The 21,132-nt window shown below is 38.8% G+C and overlaps 2 protein-coding genes and 1 long non-coding RNA gene across 4 annotated transcripts; 2 read left to right on the top strand and 1 right to left on the bottom strand.

Moving 5' to 3' along the window:
- Nucleotides 1-126: 126 nt before the first annotated feature.
- Nucleotides 127-20,070, bottom strand: LOC129349178 (uncharacterized). Its single transcript, XR_008602076.1, has 2 exons — nt 19,290-20,070; nt 127-4,022 (listed from the first exon to the last, which is right to left on the bottom strand). It is a non-coding gene; the product is annotated as an uncharacterized LOC129349178 (long non-coding RNA).
- On the top strand, nt 4,356-8,607 carry LOC111580749 (granzyme A-like). 2 transcript variants are annotated; one of them, XM_023288624.3, is made up of 5 exons: nt 4,356-4,506; nt 4,687-4,831; nt 5,728-5,875; nt 7,484-7,759; nt 7,847-8,607. In XM_023288624.3, the coding sequence occupies exons 1-5, from the start codon at nt 4,443-4,445 to the stop codon at nt 8,003-8,005; spliced, it is 792 nt and encodes a 263-aa protein (XP_023144392.2). In that variant the 5' UTR covers nt 4,356-4,442; the 3' UTR covers nt 8,006-8,607. The 2 variants fall into 2 exon arrangements, with proteins under 2 accessions (XP_023144392.2, XP_023144393.2); XM_023288625.3 differs by having other exon boundaries at nt 4,357-4,506; nt 5,737-5,875; nt 7,847-8,593.
- On the top strand, nt 10,951-14,078 carry LOC111580754 (granzyme A-like). Its single transcript, XM_023288634.3, has 5 exons — nt 10,951-11,087; nt 11,253-11,394; nt 12,921-13,059; nt 13,176-13,457; nt 13,558-14,078. The coding sequence occupies exons 1-5, from the start codon at nt 11,024-11,026 to the stop codon at nt 13,720-13,722; spliced, it is 792 nt and encodes a 263-aa protein (XP_023144402.2). The 5' UTR covers nt 10,951-11,023; the 3' UTR covers nt 13,723-14,078.
- Nucleotides 20,071-21,132: the final 1,062 nt, after the last annotated feature.

The following is a 21,132-nucleotide window of genomic DNA, read 5'->3' as shown; positions in this document are numbered from 1 at the left end:
CGAATTATAATAAAGTAGATCATAAAGAAGAGAATGTTTTAGAGTGTAGCTACCTTGTGATTGACAAATCTAGACCAGCTCAGGTTCTGCAGTCAGATCTAAAAAAACAACAAAAAAACAAGGTGGCAATGTTTAGAAGCCAAACTTTAGGTTTCAGTACAGTAGTCCACAAACCAAAAAGGGACATAACGATTGCTACGTACATCTTTTACATGAAACATATTTACATGATTTGAAAATAAAGTTAACGATTCAAAACAAGTAAAGTGTAATTTACAATTTTGTGATTAACAATGAGACATATCTCAGCTTTAAAAACAAAGTATAAAACACAATGAATGTGATTTACACAGAGATTGTGTTACGCCCAGCCGAGGGGTCACTGTGCGTAACACGAAGAGGCATCCTTCCCCTGGTCCCAAGCATTTCCAACACACGTTTTCGCAAAAAGATTAGGTATTTATTTCTCAACAAATTTTAAGAACTGAAACAATGGGGACTGGTAACTGAAAGCGACAGTGAGCAAAACCAAAACAACAAACAAAACGCCACTAAGCTATTAACCCAAAACTGATCTGCCAAAAACAAAAAGGTAAAAAGAACAACAAAGTCTAACCTCCCTATCCTAACTTAAACATGAGAAAAAAACGGTTAAACAAAAGGTGGCTGCTCACTGCGATCACTCAATATTAAATCCCTAAATCACAGCTGATCACTGGAACCCAAGTGTGCTGACGTGTAGGTTGGAAGCAGGGTAGGATGTAGCCACGCCCTCTGACCCTCTGACCCGGAGACGACGTCACGGTTCCGCCTTTATATCGCGGGCTTCCTGGTACAGCCAACCAATCCAGTGCCGAGCCGTCATCCTGGCGACCAACCGTGTCCGTGGTGCGGCGCAGCCCTATTTGCATACATGATAGGGACATAAAAAGGACACGCAGCACAGGAAACTACAATAACGACCGCAGTCGTAACACCCCCTTCCCCAAGAATTAAATACCCCCTCTAAGGTATTTAATTCAAATAGGACCTTGACAGAGTGTCAGCCAATATATTTTCAGAACCCTTCTTATGACGAATCTGCAAGTTAAAATCTTGCAGCAAAAGAGAGCAACGCATGAGCCTCTGGTTGCAATTTCTCATCCTAGAGAGAAACACTAGAGGATTATGGTCCGTAAAAACCTGAACTGTTTGTGAGCTAGAACCTAGATAAACTTCAAAGTTCTGCAGGGCGAGCAGCAAGGCCAGTGCTTCCTTTTCTATGGTACTATAATGTACCTGATGCTTGTTGAACTTTTTAGAAAAGTAGCAGATGGGATGGTCGAGTTTCTGGTCGTCTTCCTGCAGGAGAACAGCGCCTGCACCCCACACACGAGCATCCACCTCCAAATTAAAAGGACGCGCAAAATCGGGCGCAGCAAGAACAGGAGCGCTACATAACAGAGCTTTGGCTGACTCAAAAGCAGCTTGACAAGCGGGGGTCCACACAAAATTTCTTAACGGACTAACTAGGGCAGTAAGAGGAGCGACAACCTCTGAAAAATTTCTGCAGAATCCTCGATAATACCCACACATACCAAGAAAACGGCGCAACGCTCGTTTCTACTGAGGAACAGGGAACTCTACTACAGCCTGCACCTTGGCTGTTACTGGACGAACCTGGCCCTGACCCACCTGTTTCCCCAGATAAGTCACAGTTCCTTTCCCAAATTCACATTTTGCGAGGTTAAGAGTGAGAGATGCCTCTCCTAAACGACTAAATATCTCAGATAACGTCTTCAGATGCTCTGACCATGTGGAGGAATAAGCCACTACATCATCCAGATATGCGTCACAGGTTTTCACTCCAACCAGAACTACATGCATAAGACGCTGGAAAGTAGCGGGAGCGTTTCTCAACCCAAATGGCATAACAGTGTACTGGAGGAAAGCATCAGGAGTAACAAATGCGGATATTTCTGACGCACGGGGCGTTAACGGAACCTGCCAGTAGCCTTTTAGAAGGTCCAGTTTGGTCGCAAATCTGGCAGAACCCACCCGGTCTATACAATCCTCCATCCGTGGCAACGGATAGGAGTCGGGTATTGTGACTGCATTTACCTTTCGGTAATCATTACAAAAACGATGAGTGTTGTCTGGTTTCGGAACCAGCACACATGGAGAGCTCCATGCGCTGATGCTGGGACAGCTAACCCATGTTCCACAAGATAGCTCACCTCCTGCTGCATTAGGGCCCTTTTTGTCGGATTAACCCTGTATACATGTGTTTGATAGGAGGATGACCCTGCACATGAATATCATGGAACAACACACACGTTTGACGAGGATGATCCGAAAAGAGGAGTAAATTGTCCTCTATCAACTGAATAATGTCAGCTCTAGCTGACTCACACAAATACGATAGAAACGAAGAGGCATCCTTCCCCTGTCCCAAGCATTTCCAACACACGTTTTCGCAAAAAGATTAGGTATTTATTTCTCAACAAATTTTAAGAACTGAAACAATGGGGGACTGGTAACTGAAAGCGACAGTGAGCAAAACCAAAACAACAAACAAAACGCCACTAAGCTATTAACCCAAAACTGATCTGCCAAAAACAAAAAGGTAAAAAGAACAACAAAGTCTAACCTCCCTATCCTAACTTAAACATGAGAAAAAAACGGTTAAACAAAAGGTGGCTGCTCACTGCGATCACTCAATATTAAATCTCTAAATCACAGCTGATCACTGGAACCCAAGTGTGCTGACGTGTAGGTTGGAAGCAGGGTAGGATGTAGCCACGCCCTCTGGCCCTCTGACCCCCGGAGACGACGTCACGGTTCCGCCTTTATATCTCGGGCTTCCTGGTACAGCCAACCAATCCAGTGCCGAGCCGTCATCCTGGCGTCCAACCGTGACCGTGGTGCGGCGCAGCCCTATTTGCATACATGATAGGGACATAAAAAGGACACAGCACAGGAAACTACAATAACGACCGCAGTCGTAACAATTAACCAAATATCTTGCTGTCTTAATGCTCCTCAAACCTTCATCTTCAGTTTTTCCATCTCTGTGGTGCTTTTAGGGCATTATAAAACAGTCAGATTTCTTGTTAAACGTCACTTTGATCAACAGTAGAACATTACTGGAAGCAACTTTTATGTTATTTGGTGGATGTTCATGTAATCAAGAGTCATAAATAAAAATCTACTGAAACGTTTGATTTTTTTCTTTTACAATTTTTGCTCTTTAAAAGGAAAATTAAAGATTTAGGAGGCTCCGTTGGCTGTAGTAAAATGCATTGCTCACATTTATGTTTTCATGAGTGTATAATCGCCTGAAAATAAGAATCATTGGAGTTTTAAAACATTTTTGAATAAGGCCTTTGTCACAGCTTATCTTTGGGAAATGCAGACACTAGTGAGGACAAGCAAACCAGAGATTAAGTGAAAAAGTACTTATTTACAGGACATGAACATAATCAGGTGCACAATTGTTTACAGGGAAGCAAATCAGGTACACTAAATAAGCCCAGGGAGTGAGGTATGGAGAGCGAGCAACTAGACAAACCAAACTAAAGACTAAGTTAACAGCAGAAACTGAACACCAAAAACAGGTCGCCAGTCTATCGCAGGACTACGCATAGAGACAAGAGTTACCAGTTAACCTCAGCATGTTTTGGACTATGGGGGGAAGCCAGAGTACCCATGCATGCACAGACAAAGCATGCAAACTCCATGCAGAAAGATTCCAGGTCGGGATGCAAAACGGGGAGCTTCGAGCTGCAAGACGAAGGCGCTAACCAGCGAGCGACTGTGCAGCCCCCCAAACAGATCTAAGGCTGAACAAAACCAAGTACAACACAAGAACAGACTGAATGAGGAATCAAACAGAAACAACGCTGACAGATTAAATGCTAAAGACCAGGAAGACTTAACTGCAGGAGTCCATGAGGCAGAGACCAGGCTACAGGGTGGTAGTGGCCTAAACAGGTAGCAGAGCCAATGGAAGTGAATGCAGGGAAACCAGTTGAGCAGAGGGACTAGAGAGAGGGAAAAGAAAAGGTTAGGTTGCTTTTAGGTAACATAAAAAATGTCCTCCACTTATTTCAACAGTTAACCGTACTTTGAGTTAACTCTTAGATTTCTTGGTTTCACATGGCATCTTTTCCTGCTTGGTTTCACAGAAGCCGGTATGTTTCATTTTCTCACAGTTTCCTCTGATTCAGTGTGTGACATTATCAGAGACTCTCGTCAGTGTGGCTAGGGGGGTCTTGAGCTGTTCCCCACCACAGGCTTTCTAAATGTTCAGTTCATCACTTCTCATTTCATGCTTGCGTCCATTCTGCTGACTCATGCATTTCCACAATCAGACCACATCCTTTAGAGCTAAATGCATAAAGACGAGCATTGAGGTGGATTTCAGAGCATTCGGCATCAGATCAAAGACATAAGAAGAAGAAATGTCATCCCAGAAGGATCTCGGTGTTTTTATCTCATGTGTGCTTCTCCTCAGTGTCCAGTCAAGTGAGTGTTACTTTCAATACTGTATCAGTTTATGGAGCAATATTCTGCTTACTCATGTAAACAATGTACATAGTCATGTTACTAATTTTCTTACAGCAGTGCAAAGCATCTGATTGACTAGTTATTTACTCATTTATCTGCTCTTTTTGTTGAGTAAATGTCTGAATATTTTTGCCTTAGGTCATGGTTCTGAGATTATTGGAGGGAAAGAAGTGGATCCACCACACTCGTTGCCTTTCATGGCTCTGCTGGAGACCAACACGCCAGTATGTGGAGGGATTCTAATTGATCCTAAATGGGTCCTGACTGCTGCCCACTGTGTCAAGTAGGAACCTAAACTTTCAAAAAAAAAAATCTCAAATATGCATTATTTGTTTTTAACTGATTGTGTGAAATTTTCAAACTTTATGCTTAATACCAGCATTTCTTATTCACTGTAATAGTAAAAAGGATCCAATCAACATTATGTTTCCTTTTAAAATGGCATTTCTCTCACATATGGTTATTTATTTAACCTTTTGTCAGTGCTTTTGTAAGTTCTGCAAGATCAGACTGCTGTGCTCACTGACATTTAAACTCATTTATTTGAACTGGAGTCAGTATTTGTCAGCAAACACTGGTTCCTTGTGGGGTGAAGATCTATTGCCGATTTTAACAAGACTCCTTTTTTTGCAAGCATTATTCAAAAATTCATGTTTGCAGAATATATTAAAGTGTAAAGTTCAAGGTGGACAGATCTCTGTAAAGGAAGAAAAACTGGTGACGGCATTAAGCATAAATGTCACTTCAAGAAACCACAGAAGCCACAGGGCTTGAGTTAAGATGTGCTCTTGAGCCTTGAAACTTTTGTATTTGAACTTTACTTTTCAGTTTCTATTTGCACAACAGAATCTAAAGAGAGACAAGAGGCAGACACTGAAAACAAATACTGCAGGGCTGAGACAGAAACCACTGCTATAGGATAGTAGTAGCACATCAAAAAACCCCAAAAAACAACATCTTTGGGTGTTTATATCAGCTGTGTTAAGGGGTAAAACCTCCATTCAGCTCTTATCAGCCAGCACATTCTGCAGGTTTCAATGAAATATCTATATCACATCCTGACCTTGTTTTATATTTCCTATGAATGAATTCACTTACAGTAACTGTGATAAAGTCATCATTTCTACACACCCCTGACCTGTCAACTTTTACTATAGATGGACTGTTATCTAACATTAGCTTTTCCAGGATTGACAAAGTGCTGCTGGGGGTGCACTCCATCAAAGAAAAGGAAAAAGACTCCAGGCAGGTCCGAAAAGTGAAGAAACATTTTCCTCATCCCTGCTTTGATAGGACAGACATGGTCAATGACCTCATGCTGCTGAAGGTAAGGACAGAAGCAGCCATCTGAACTGGAAAGTGGTTGAAGATGACTGAGAAACACAATGGGAGCAATTTTGTTTGAAGTTAGTATTTGATAATGTTGTTTAGACCAGAGAGAAAAATGCTATTCACACTAAGTTTGGTCCAACTCCAATGATTGGTGATGCAAAGTCAAGCTTTTGCTCATTCTAGCAGTTTATCCCCAGTTTCTTCCAAACTGGACAATGTTTAAAAGTCTTTCTTCTAGGTCCATCGTCAGGAGTAAATTATCCACATCTTCATCTCTTGCTGCCAAGACTGTACAGCCACAGACTGTACATAGATGGTGCTCAGGTCATTTTTGACCCGGCAGTTAAAAATCACAGTCATAGAGAACTAAAGCACACACTCACATCACACACGTCTAAAACCACAACGACACACAAATGCACATCCTCCACTGCGCACACACACACACAATAAAAAATTTAGATTGCGTGCGTCACCCAGCAACAACAAATCTCAAGTTTTAACAAGTTCAACCAAATGAAACATTTCTTGAAAGCATCGTTTACTAACAGGGAATGTGTTCAGAGGCTAGAAAGGTGCTGCAGATGACAGCACCACAATCACCTCTTTGCTGAAGCCATGAGTGTAGTTTTCAGCACCCAGCAGGTCAGATTTTTTTCAGACATTCAGGAGTAACAAGAAGGACTGTAAAACTAATACTGTGTACTGTATATATTAGAAATACATTTGAAAAGTCCATGCCACACACCTGTATACTGTCTGACATATGCTAATTAGAGTTTAATATGTTCTTCATACTTTTGTTTTACATCTATTATTTCATTTTATTCTTATTATTGTTATGTACCTTGTGAGTGGGAACAATGATTCAAAAGATGCCAGAAGACTAGCATTTTGCAGTTGAGTTTTGTAGTTTTCCATTCCATTGTACAGTATACAGCAGACTGTTAGTTCTCTTCAAAAAATGCATTTAAAGCTACTTTCTGCACATTTCTGGTACTTTCTTAGGATATAGAAGTACTATCTCTTGCTAAACAAATCATGTTTACACCTATGCAGTACCTTTAGCAACAATAATAGTGATAATAAACCTCTACTTTAGCAAAGAAAACAGTCATAACGTCTGATGCAATAAAAACGAGTGGTGTCCATTTATTAAATAGTCTTTCTGCCCTCTGAAGAGTACAAAACTCAGACACTGAAAAAGTGTGTGAAGCATGACAGGTTGTTTCTTCATGTAAAATAGATTTTTGGTTGAAAATTCAATCAAGCTGCTCTATTTTAGAGGCTCAGTGGAGGCGGGTCATTTTTGACCCTTGAGGACAAGGAGAGTGCACAGGATCTGAAGACAACACAAGGGTTAACTGGTCTCACAAAGTTGCCTTGTAAAATGTTCACAGTCACTTTGTTCAATTCATTAAATTGCTGTATTGGAATGAATTGCCTGGAAACAGAAAAAATGAATGGAAAGGAATAGTTCATAAGGAGGAGGCTAGATAAAAATCATTTTAAATAAAATGTAAACCGACTTGCTATTTCTTTTCACATATTCTATTAAGACAATCTCTGTAAATGCAGCATCTATAAGTTATTTCTTTTTCAGCTTGATAAACCTGTGAAGGAAACCAAGACGGTGAAATGTCGCAAGCTGGGCAGAACGGTGGAAGAGCCAGCAGCTGGCAGCAGCTGTCTGGTGGCTGGATGGGGGAAAACAAAAAACAATGCCAAGCAAATATCAGACGTCCTGATGTCTGTCAACGTGACCGTGATCGACAGAATGAAGTGCAACTCTCCAGATTATTACAACCTCAAGCCTGTGATCACCAGCAGCATGATATGTGCCGGTTCAGATGGTAAAAACAATGCAGACACCTGTAACGTAAGTAACAGCCTTTCAGCTCCACATCACCAGCTTCACAGAAGGCCAGAGATAAAACAGAGTGTCATGTGTTTGTTCTCTCTGCAGGGGGATTCAGGAGGACCGCTGCTGTGCAATGGAGCACTAGTTGGAATCACTTCTTTTGGAAAGAGGTGTGGTGTGAAAAAAAACCCTGGAGTTTACTCTTTTCTCACAGAAAAACAACTCAAGTGGATCAAAAAGACAATGAACTCGTCTGACCTGTAATAAGCCCAAACTTCAAATGGTTGTTTTCCTGTTAATCACATACCTTTTATATGCAACAATCTCTTGATCAATAATGTAATGTAGTTAAAGTAGATTAGTAACCTTTTAATAGCTGTAAATGTTGCCATGTAAAGCTCACCTGTGTTTTTTCTACCTCCTGCAAAACCAAAAATATAAGAAGAAACATGTGGATCAATTTATTGCAGCAACCAAGTTGGACTTCACGCAGTAATAATGAAGCATGACTTCCAGAGCCACAGAGTTGGTTGATGAAGGGTTAATGCAGGGTTACAGGTGACATAAAGCAACATCATTTACTTGTAGCGCATTCGTCATGCAGTATTTCTACATGTATACTGTAAAAAAGCAAACTATGTTTTATCTTTTGTTGTGTTATCTTATGTTTAATGAAGGATATTTGCATTTGTTAAAGGTATGAAATTGCTTATAGAATATAATATTAGTATAATATAACGATGGATGGATTTGTGTAATTATATAAACAATCTCTCTTTTAACAAATAAATAAATGTAAAATTACAGGTCCAATATTTCTTTGTCTGTCCGATTGTTGCTAATTGCATTTGATTTTAGAAATATATCTTCAGTAGTAACTTGAATTTAACCATTTCCTCTGCTCAATAAAAAGAAAATATTTGCAAAATCACAATGAAGTTGATGTAAAAACTGTTTATTTTCTTTAAAAAAAGGGATTTCACGTTTTTTCATTATTACAGGCTTTTAATGTTATTTTATATTAGACATGTAAACTTACTGTATATTTTTGTAACTTTATATATTTGTGTATTTCAAAAATACAGAAAAAAGTAAACTAAAAAGGCTTTTTTTTCATAGTGTATGTGTCTTTGCTGTGGAAGTGAATTGAGTTGATGAGTTAATATCAGCAACTCCTGGTATTTACTGGATTTTAAGAAGTTGACTGATAATACTAAAAAGCCGTTTGCATGAAATATCAGTCAGTCCTCAACCTAAACTCCTTTTATCTTGTAACAGTAACAGTGAAAATGGAAATGTATCACATTTCAGACAGAGGTAGTACACGTTAAAATAAAATAAAGTGATCCTGCATCTTTAAGACCCTTTCAGAGGACTACTGGTTAATAAGCTGGACTCTTTAGAATCAGCAGCCACCCAACCATCAATCCACCACCGAGGAATGAAAGGCTGCTATTGTTTACCTCCCTCTGAAATCAATGACGCAATGTTTCAAAGTTATAAACAGTTTATGTGGCAAATCTTCCACCGTTGTAACTGTACGATATAAGAGCAGAAAGTTTGACTTGAGTTTGCATTTTTCCTGCTTTCATTTGGAACGACTAAAGCTGAATACTTCAGCCATTTATTCCAACAGAGTCTCATAGCAGTTTGTGAAGCAGTCATGATCTTTAATCTTCTGGACTGTGTACATGGACACGAATTATCCTTCTTTTTTTTTTTTTTTTAAGTAAAAACATAAATATTGAATTGTTGCATTATTGGCCACACTTTTTGCTCTTATATCCTTAACCAACCACTTTTCAGGATGTTTCTTGTGTCATATTAACACATTTTAAGCTTTTTATTTGTGTCTCCCACTGTTTTGCCCCCAGTGACATCTGTGAGGTCAAAGGTCAGAGGTCAACTGTCACAAAAACTGCTATCTGAATGTGGTTTTTAGTGATAAACATGAGCAAAGCAATCCAAAACAAAAATCTGCATTTTAAAGCAGGAAAAAATAGAGAAATTGCTTTAACAGCAGTGTTCTGATTTTAAAAAATAGACTTTTCTCAGCTATGCTAGTTAAGGTAGTTGTTGCAAATTTAACTCAACATCTAGGGTGACATGACAAGTTTACCCAAAAGCAAATATTTACAAGAGACATTTACATAAGGACATGCATTTACAGAAATAGAAATAAAGTGACTTACAGGAAGGCTGGTCCATAGGGTTGATATTTAGCTGCACTAATGATCAACTGAAGCTCAAGTGGAGGTCATTTGACAGATCGGAAACACAATCAGTCTTCCAAAGAGAGACGGCAGGAAAGTCAGCGGATGTAACAGTAGTAAAAAAGTGTTTATCTTGCCATTCTAATGTGTCTGCAGAAATGCATGTTGGGGACTACTGCTGCGATTGGAGGTTAAATCCATCCATCCATTACCCATACACTGCTCAATCCTCATTAAAGGATCTATCACAGGGCTACACATAGAGACAAACAATCAAGCACACTCACATTCACACCTACGGACAATTTAGAAGCACCAATTAACCTCAGCATGTTTTTGGATTGTGGGAGGAAGCTGGAGCACCTGGTGAGAACCCACGTGTGCACAAGGAGAACATGCAAACTCCATGCAGAAAGATCCCAGGCCCAGGTCGGGACGCAAAGTGGGGGCCTTCTAGTGGTGAAATTCCTACTTAACTCCTAGTTCACTTTTTTTTTGTACCAGCACTTAGAAAGTTTAATGGTTGTGTTTAGTAAAGTCACCAAGGAGCTGTTTCTCATTACTGTAAACACACTATCTGTCTATAATAGCTATAAAAGCTTCCCATACTTTGCCACAGTATAGCAACATCCTTTTCATCAAGTAGTAACACTTTTACCTCCACCAGACTGGTTTCCATGGAGATTTCATGTTTTTTTTTAGCATATTATAAGAAACGCTCAGAACTGTAACTGACTGTGTCCCACCTGCTGCTTTCACACACGAAACATCTCCACTGCACAAATGCTGAAAAAAATTGTTCTAACTACTGGTAAATGTTACCACAGACTTTAAATTCTCACCAGTTCTCAAGTCGGCGTGTGCATGCACGCGTGTGCATGTGTGTGTGTGTGTGTGTGTGTGTGTGTGTGTGTGTGTGTGTGTGTGTGTGCGAGCGAGGGTGTGTCCATTCTGCTGACTCGTGCTTTTCCATGGTCAGACCACATCCTTTGATTTTAACACATAAAAAGAAGCATCATGGTGGGTTTCAGTGTAGTCACTTTCACATGAAAGAGAGTGATAAGAAGAAATGTTGTGCCTGAGGGATCTCTGTGTTCTCATCTCAAGTGGGCTTCTCCTCATTGTCCAGTCAAGTGAGTGATTTTATTTTTGTTATTAATGAATGCAAACATGCAGAATGCAAAGTCATGTTACTTCAGTGCAACTGGTGGAAACTGCTGTGCATCTGGTTAAATAACTCCTGACTCATTTATCTGCTCTTCTTGTTGAATGAACTGTCTGGATATTTTTTGTCTTAGGTCATGGTTCGGAAATTATTGGAGGGAAAGAAGTGGAGCCGCACTCGATGCCTTTCATGGCTCTGCTGAAGGCAAAGTCACCACAATGTGGAGGGACACTAATCCATCCAAAATGGGTTCTGACTGCTGCCCACTGTGCCAAGTAGGAACCCATGTTTCTTAAACAGTCAATGCTCAAAATTTTGCAATGTTTATTTTGTAATAATTACGCTAAAGATTGCATTGTGGTTATTTAAAACTGCAATAGAGTTTCCATGAAAAACCTGCTTTTATTTTTAATAAAGCACATCAAAAACTAACAGGCAGTTCAATCATTTCTAAATGCAACAGTTAGATGAAAAGGTGGAAGGACTGTGCAATATCTGCAAATATTTAACTGTCATGAAGCAAAATTTTACTCACTTTAATCCTTTCATGCATAGAAGTCACTACAGTGTATAGCTATTTAAAAGCCGCCGTTGATTGGCTAGCCATAGCAAATGAATAAAAAACAAACAGTGAAACCAAGGTGGCCGACCAAGCTGCTCATTTTCTTCTGTTCAAACCTTCTATAAAAAGAGACCCTTGCAGGTAATAAAAATACGGTGACATCTAAGGAGTCATGCAATTGCAAAATTTTCCTAGTATTGATTTTATATTGGGAGGAAATTATGATAAATCACATTTCCACTAGGGGTAGTGTACTCTACTCTGGCTGACAGTCGATGGATAATGAGCAAGAGGCTTGGGAACCTATACAGCAGAGTGAATCACTCAATGGCGTTTCGGTCATTTATGCATAAATTGTATTATTTTATAGCTCACATCACATTTCACAGTTCAACACACTGTATATCATTTTATTAATTTGTTTGTTAAATCTATATTTCTAAAACAAAATGCATGCTGTCCAGCTGAGTGGACATGTAAATATTTTTTATAAAACGGGTTTAAAAAAATGTTCAGACCTTGTTTTTCATGCCTAAAGTTGAATAAAAACATTTGGTTAAAAAAAAATCCTTACTGAGGTTATCATAATTCATGCATGAAAAGACAACACAAAATCACAGCAAAGCACAGCATGGATCATGATTTGGATGATTTCATTTCAGTCAATTTGAATTTTGCGCACGCTGTTATTTTTTTCATCAGTGATATCTATAATTAAACAAGAAAAAGTGTGATAACCACCGGTATGCTGCAAAAGACTTTTTTTTTTTAAATTAGTCTCCACTCTGGTCCTGTAACCATTTTTACAAATCTTTTGAATTAATAAATTCAATTTGTTGAATTTTTGTGAAAAAAAAGACCGAAGGAGGTAAAAGGAAAAATGTTGATCAGGACTGAAACATCAAGCCCTGCTGCAGAATACAGAAAGTAGGTGTCTAAATGCAATGCAGTGAATTCTGCCTGTATAGATTTAATTCTGGGAGAGAAAACACAGCATACTGTTGTATTAACCCACACATGAGAGTCAATTTAACATTGAGGCCTCACAAGAAGGGAAATAATGTAAGTCTCAGTAAAACAACATACCCTGACCTTTTTACAATGTAGTAATTCACACACAGGTCTAAAAACTAATAATATTTTCAATTAAAATTGAAATATTTGACACTTTTTTGGCCTGTTAACCTTTATCATAAGTGAAGTGTAATTGCACAATACACTGTGTTTTTGTTCTTTCAGGATAAAAGAAGTGTTGCTGGGGGTCCACGCCATCAAAAAAAAGGAGAAATGCTCCAGGCAGGTCCAAAAGGTGAAGAGAAGTGTTCCTCATCCAGACTATAATAAGGTTACAGAGGGCAATGACCTCATGTTACTCGAGGTAAGCCGACATTACAATGACTGACAGTAAGCGAAGGAACAAAGCAAAAATCTGAACTGGAATTGGGGTTTTTTTGTTGTTTATTTGTTGTTGTTTTTTTTTTTTTCAAATTTTAGCTAAAGACACCAGTGAAGAAAACCGATTCAGTGGAATGGCTTGAGTTGGGTAAAACCATCCAAGATCCAGCAGCTGGCAAACGCTGTCTGGTGGCCGGATGGGGAGAAACAAGACAAAAGTTCAAAAAAGCGAAGATGTCAGCCGTCCTGATGTCTGTCAACGTGACCGTCATCGACAGAGCAGCCTGCAACTCTCCCAACCATTACGACCGTAAACCTGTTATCACCAGTGACATGATATGTGCTGGTTCAACTGGTGATAAAATGGCTGACACCTGTAAAGTGAGCTTTGTTTTGTTTGATTTTGGAAGTAAACACGTTGTCACTTTAACTGCTTTGAGCCGTGAAAAACACACTGCTCATGTGTTTGTTGTCTCTGTAGGGGGATTCAGGAGGCCCGTTTCTGTGTGACAGACAGCTAGTTGGAGTCACCTCTTTTGGAGGAAAGGTGTGTGGCGACAAGAAAGAAGTTGGAGTGTACTCTTTTCTCTCCAAAAAACACCTCAAGTGGATCAAAGAAACAGTGGGGATGTCTGACATTTCATGAATCAGCAGGCACAAACCTACTCATGAGCTAATGTCAGCTTAGTTAACTAGATGGGTGCCTGGCTAACTCACCTACATGACTATTTTGCAACTGTTATCCTTATTAACTGCAATTTTATTGGTAAATGTGTCACTGCTACGACTGCAAACTGCACAATTGAACCATATATCCATTACAGACTTATATATCTGTATGTTTAACTCCTAGCATTCTCTAGTTTTCACATGCTTTTAGAATCACAAGCATATCCATTATGGCGCCACTTGATGATGTTACAAAATCAATTTATTTTTTGTTTGTGCTTTTATTCTTCTACTTGTGTAAAAAATGTTAATTGAAATAAATTCTAAATTTGGTTTCTATTGTTTTCTAATTAACTGAAAGTAGCACTCAGGGTTCAAGAACTCTTACTAGTTGCACAGGCCTTCCTCTGCTGCAATTAAATTAGACGAAGGGGATTTTCATAATGAAAAACACCGAAGTGAGATTATTCAACCTTTTAACCAATCAGATTCACTACTTCCTGAACCAGAAGCTTCAATTGAAATTGAAGCTTCAGCTCAGATATTTTGAAAATAAATTTTGATCGGAACATGCTTTGTTATTTGTTAGCATTTATCCTAGTTATTTCTGCATGGAAACTTCAAAATAAAGGCCTTTTCTGCTGTTATAAAGGAACAACTTCTGATCAAACAAGTGTCCTGTCTTTCTTTCTTTCTCTTTCTTTTGATATTTGTACTGTAGCTCTTTCAAAACACCTTCTACATGACAGTAGCTCCTAATCATTTCACATATTTTGGTATCACGTGTTTGTGTTTCAGTTTTCTAGTGTTAGAATGAGATAAGTGTTCAAATTAAAGGTCTTTGATGTCTCAGGAAACAGAACACTGTGTGTGTGTTGTCCTTCATTCTATTGTTTGGATTAATTGTACGTTATCGTAAAAAGACTCCCTATGTGAGACAGATAAAGTGAAAACAAAGAACACTGAGTTCTAAAATGAAAAAACCAAAACATCATGTACTTACTCAGAGCAGACCACGTAAGACTAATTCCCACAGTAGCCCCGTACAGGAAATGTGCAAATGTCACAGTGTTGCATAACAGACTTTATTCAAATACTGCATGAGACATTAATGGTGAATCTACAGCAAACATGTCAGAAAATTAAAAAAAATAATAATTTGCTTTTGTCATTAAAGTTGGCACAGGAGCACTTCTGATAGGATTAATCATAAGCGTCTCTTATCTTAAACACTGTTGTTCTTTCATTCCTGTGGCCTGACAGCAGCCCATTAGCTTCTCCGCAATATTTGCTCCCCACTTTAAATTCTTTTGGTTTTCTTGCGTCACACAGTAATCATGTTAGCCTACTAATTACATCTATACACCCAGGTTTTATGACCCGGACTTCAATGTGGCACTGATGCTCAGTTCTCATAGTGTATCACTAGGTGGTGCTCTCTGCTATACTTAGTGCTGCAGTGGTGTCAGTGGATTCCACACAGTGCACTGCACTAAAGGTGAAACTAGAAAATACTTAAATACAAAGCAGCTCTGTTAATAAAAGGTAAATAAATTGAAAATGTGATATTTCTTGATTTAGATCCCCATGGACAACACTTTAGTGAAAATGGCACATATAACATTGAGCATCTAACTTGAAGTAAGACTGACAACCTCTGAGGGCATAAATCTACACCCATGGCTTCTAATGTTTTAAATTAGCTTTTAATTTAACTGAATCAGAACTACAACTATTGTCTCGCAGTTTTAAACTTCCACCAACCAGTCAAGTTGCAGTTTCCACCCATGTTGTCCAGTCCAGACTCCTGTTTTTTGACTGTTTCAGTTTGCTGACAGAAAGAAAAATCTGTCAGATTCTGAGTATGTGTTTACAAGTTTGGCAATTAAAGCTGACTCTGACAAAACTCCAAAGTTATGGCCATGACAGTAGACAATGCCCTAAATATGGATTTTATAGCAATCAGCTACAAATTCAGCACAGGAGATCTATACACTCACCACAGTTTCAAGGTGTGCAGCCAAGCTTAGCGTCACCACATCAGTATTTTAAAAAATGTGAAATATGATCACAATCCCCCCTCCGATCTCGAGGCATTTTGTTTAATATTATGATGCCACAGTGACACTGACCTTTGATCTAAAAGCTCATCAATGAATCATTTTATCTTAACGAATGCTTGTTTGAAATGTTGTCATAATTAGTGCATGAATTCTTAAAGTATGACCAAAGACATGTTCTGTGAGGTCCTAGTGACCTTTAACCATGAAGTTTATGACTGAATCCAAATGAATGGTGAACACTTATGTAGCACTTTCCTGTCTTAGCAGTAATCAGAGAAGTGGAGCTGTGAAGCTTGAACCCAAAGGCAAGATTCCTTTGGGTTCAATGTCTTGCCTGAGGACATTTCAGCATATAGAGGGAATGCTGATAAATCTACCAGCCATACGATTAGTGGAGACCCCTCTCTACCACCCGCATCTACTACAGCTGCCCAGAAGACATTCATGAAATGATAAAGTACTCCACAAGTATTCATGATATATCACATGCACAAGAATGGGAGTGATGTGAGTCCACAATGTCTTTGACCACCAAAATCCAATCAGTTTTAGTATTGGTGAACATTTGTGCCAAATTATAAGAAATTCTCTCAAAGCTTCCCTGAGATATTCATGAGAATGGGACAGATAGACAGGTGGATGGACAGACATTGGTACTACAATAGTGTCAACTCATAAAAACAGAACTTAGAGTGTACAACCATGCTCAGTGAGGTTGTATTTAGACACAGCGGTACATTTTCTAAAAATCACTAAGCACAATCTATTGTTGAGAATGGTGAGAATGTCATAGGTTTTGCAAATACTTGGTTCTAAACTAACTTTTTGGACAATTTAAACTTTTAAACTAATAAGAAGTTGTTGCAGTTCATCCTGAGAATAGCATGACTGTCAAGAAATTTCACTCAGTAGTAGAATCCCAAAGGCAGGATCCATAGCCTTAGTCATCTGGGGAGCCTGAGTGTATGCAAAAAAAAGCAAACAGCAATCCATCCAAGTCATTAAAGTATTTCAGATTGGACCAAAGTGGTTAAGAAGTAGACTTTGCCCCCTATAGAGCTCTGCCACAATAGTACGGCTAAAGATGAGCTGCTTGACAACTGCTACTATTTTGCTGAACTAGAAGTCTGTGATGGAAATCAAAATCACAAACACAGGAAAATAAAAACTACTTACCTTGGCAACTGCCCTGCTCCCTTGTACAGGTAAAGGAAAAAAAAAAACGTTACCACACCCATGAAATTCCAGCATGTCCTTAAGTGAATTATCACTGACCAGCCATCTGCCTGTGTGTTTACACTGTTTCCATGGCCACCCACAAAAGCGCACAGGCCCACCTCGTGCCATCGAAACTATCAAAGCTCACCACACCCATATTAACTTATTTTGTCAAATGGATGAATGCACAAGCGTTTATGAATGTTTTTGCCATGTTTAAATAGCCATTTTCACCTCGCAGATCGCTGTCACAGACGCACAACACGCGCCAACATGCACAAAATTAGAGTAAATGTTTACCTAGACTTGCATCACCTGTGTGTGCTGGATGAGCTGCCTTCCTTGCCTCACCTTTCTGTCACTAATGACACAGCGCCACACACAAACACAGAGTGAAACTTTGTTTACTAAAGGTAACTGCAAACTGTTGTATCCCATCAGGTGCGTCAGAAACTTTGTATGCAAATTAAAATACAAACACGTATCCTGTGTCATACAGTGTTTATGAAAGCATTCACCCGCTCTGGAAGTTTTCCACTTTTATTGGTTTTCAGCACTGAATTATGGACAATTAAATTTGGCTTTGTTGAAAAAAACTGTACCTAGAAAGACTCTACAAAGTAATGTCAATGATTTAAGAGTATAAAATGTAAAATAAATAATTGCATAAGTAGTCACCCAATTTGTTTTGTAATTGCAACACTAAGCCTGTGTGGATAGGTCTGAATCAATCTTTCACATCTGGACACTGCAATTTTGATCCAATTTTCTTCGAAAAATTTATCAAGTTTTGTCAAGTTGCACAGGGATCATGAGTGAATAACCCTTTTCAAGTCAGCCATAAATTCTTAATACGACTGGAGTCTGGGCTATGACTTGGCCACCTAGAAACCTGCCTTGTTATCTTGACAAATCTTCCCCAAGTCATAGTTCTCTTGCAGACTGCATCAGATTGTCCTTCAGATTTGATTTTCCTATACTTTGGTGCATTATTCTATCCTCTACCTTTACAAGGCTTTCAAAATCTGCCGCTGAGAAACATCCATACATTATGATGCTGCCACCACCGTGCTTCACAGTGAGAATGGTGATGCATATTGTTTGGCGTCTACCAAACACTGAGTCTAGCCTTAAAAAGCTCAATTTTGGTCTCATCAAACCAAAGACTTTTCCTCCTGTTGACTTCAGGGTGTTCCACATGCCTTTTGGCAAACTCTAGCTGGGGTTTAATGTGAGCCTTTTGAAGAGTGGCTTTCCCTTTGCCATTCTCCCATAAAGCTTAGACTGGTGACAAACAGACATCAGTCTCTCCCATCTCAGCTGCTGAAGCTTGTACATCTTTCAGGGAAGTCATAGGTGTCTTGGTGGATTCTGTCACTCATTTCTTTCTTGCACATAACTCATGTATTGACGATAACCTTCTCTAGACAGATTTGCACATTTGTAATCTTCTCATCTAACTTTCAGCAAGGATAGTAAATATGTGTAATACCCAAAATGTCACAGACTCTGTAAAGCAGTGGTCACCAACCTTTTTGAACCCGAGAGCAACTTCAAGGGTACTGAGTAGTACGAAGGGCACCTTGTTTGATACAAACTTCCTCAATAGCAAACTTGCACCATCATCTTTAAACAATAATAATAATAATGAAAATAATATGTAAAAAGACTGTCTGATCACATTTATGTTAATTATTCCTCACAATAACTATTAACAACAATTTCCACAACAATGACGGTAGGAAACACACACACACACACACACACATATATATGGAAATCTGTTCCAATATATAAAAGTCAGAGGTATCCCATCTCTGAAATATTTGCAGCATTTTGTTCAAAATCACACCAGTTACATTTCTGTGCAAATTATCACTTCTAACATTTTTAGGAAATCATTAACTGTCATCAAATCATGCTTCATTTGTACAAACCACTAACTTTGTAACATTTTAAACAATTCATGAACTCTGTCCCATGTTTGTACAAATTATCAGTTGTGTAAGAAAAAAATCAACTCTTTCACATTTTGAAATGAATCCTATCACATTAGTACTAATCACCAGCATTTTTCACCAGCATTGCAACATTTTTAACAGATAACAAATCATTACATGTTTTCAACAAATTATTTTTCACATTTTTGTGTAACGGCACGGTGTTCTGAATGACAACATATGTTACCTCTTTCTTCGTCTGTAAATGTGTGTTAGTGGGAAGCCTGGCATTGCAGAGCTTATCCTGTCAGCGGCAGTCTTACCTTTATCTTGCAGGTCACAGTTCAGATGGTTCAGTTTCCCAGTGATGTCCGTTAAAAATGCAAGGGCAAGAATCCACTCAGTATCCTCAAGCAGCAAGGTGTCTTCCCTTTTGGATTGCATCAACGCTTGGATTTCTGCCAACAGCAACAAAAAACGCTGCAAAACTGGTCCCTGCTGATCCATGGGGTTTCTGTGTGTAGTAACAGGTCACAATGTTCAGCTAACAGCTCCTCCAGCAGCACCTTCAATGTCCTGGTTGTTTGGCTTTGGAGCCATTTATGATCTTCACGACACGAGTCATCACATGATCAAATCCGGCCACTTTTGTACATACATATGTCCTGCTGGTGAATGATGCAGTGGTAATGTAGGAATGTCGGGAAGTCTGGATCACCTCTGCATCGTGCCTTTAAGTCCCGGATTTTCCTGTCCGTAGTGCGCATAAAGTCTATGTGCGCTACCAGGTGGCTAGTTAGCATGGCTAGTTAGCATGGCTAGTTAGCATGGCTAGTTAGCATGGCTAGTTAGCATGGCTAGTTAGCATGGCTAGTTAGCATGGAAGCTTTGTAGCGGCTAAAGTCGCGTCTCTCCACATTGTGCCGCGTTGCCGTCGCAATAGTCGCCCCGCAAATAGGACGCATACATTTATCTTTCACTGTCGTGAAAAAGAACTCTTCCTCCCAGTCATTGTGAAAACAGTGTTTTCTCTTTCACTTCTCTGTCATGTTTTGGGGGTAAAAACCACAACTAGCTTCCCAAAGTGTCTTTTTTTTTTTTTTTTTTATTGAATGTTCATAATAACATTACATTTATTATGCCAGGGGTTTTTACTTAAAACAAAACAGTGAAAAACAATATTGTTCAACAAATAAATAAAAATAATATAAAGACAATAAAAAATACAATCAGCAGTTATATTGCATGAAACCTTCCAATGTTTTCACAGCTTTGGGATTTGAAGAGTATTGAATAGAATCTTTGTACTGTGCCAGTTCAAGCAAGTATAGTTTAAATAGGGTTTTTTTTAGCAGTGAATTTACACTTATGAATATGAAATTTTGCAAAGATTAGTAATAAGTTAATCATGTAATATTCCTTTGTTTTGGGGCTACTTATGTTATAAAAACCAAAAAGCACATTGGGATAGGTAAGAGAAAAGTTAATGAAGATATTGGTCCGGACATAGAGAATGAAGTCTTTCCAAAATTTCACAGTAAAGGGGCATTTCCAGAACAGATGTATGACAGTCTCAGAGTCATGAGTACAGAAAGAGCAATTGTAGTCTGTGTCCTTGTGTAAGGATTGCTTGGCTGGGTAGCATCTGTGGAGCAATTTGAAACACACATCCCGTAGTTTGTTCGTAATGAGATATTTAGAGGGAAGAGTCCATACAACATTCCAATTGATATCAGGAACAAATTGTCTCCAATAATGAGTAACATGAGGCACAGTGGCAAAGTTTTTCTGTAGTAAAGCTCTAATGTTTTTATTTCTCGTGGCAGGACTTGATGCAAAACATATTTTGCCAGTCACTGTTTCAAAAACTGATGAAGATTTTATTGGTGGCCTCCCATTAGCTGAAAAATCTTCTCCTCTAAAGAGCATCATTACGCCCTGAGGAATAGCATCCATTACAATAGCGTACTCCTTAGGTGTAACTGGTATTTGATAGGATGATAAAAATTCAGAACATGACATCAGTAATCCTTCAGAGTTGAAAAGTTGTTGGACTAAAATTATATTATTATTGAACCAATTGGAGAAAAAAATGGTTTTGTTTTTATACAGAATATTACTGTTGTTCCAAATCTGGAATGTGTGGGGAGAGAAAGAGTGTTTATA

The sequence above is a fragment of the Amphiprion ocellaris genome, chromosome 6, assembly GCF_022539595.1.
Source record: "Amphiprion ocellaris isolate individual 3 ecotype Okinawa chromosome 6, ASM2253959v1, whole genome shotgun sequence".
NCBI classification, from domain to species: Eukaryota; Metazoa; Chordata; class Actinopteri; family Pomacentridae; genus Amphiprion; species Amphiprion ocellaris.
The sequence above is the reverse complement of the archived record's forward strand: the minus strand, read 5'-3'. Positions and strand labels throughout refer to the sequence as shown.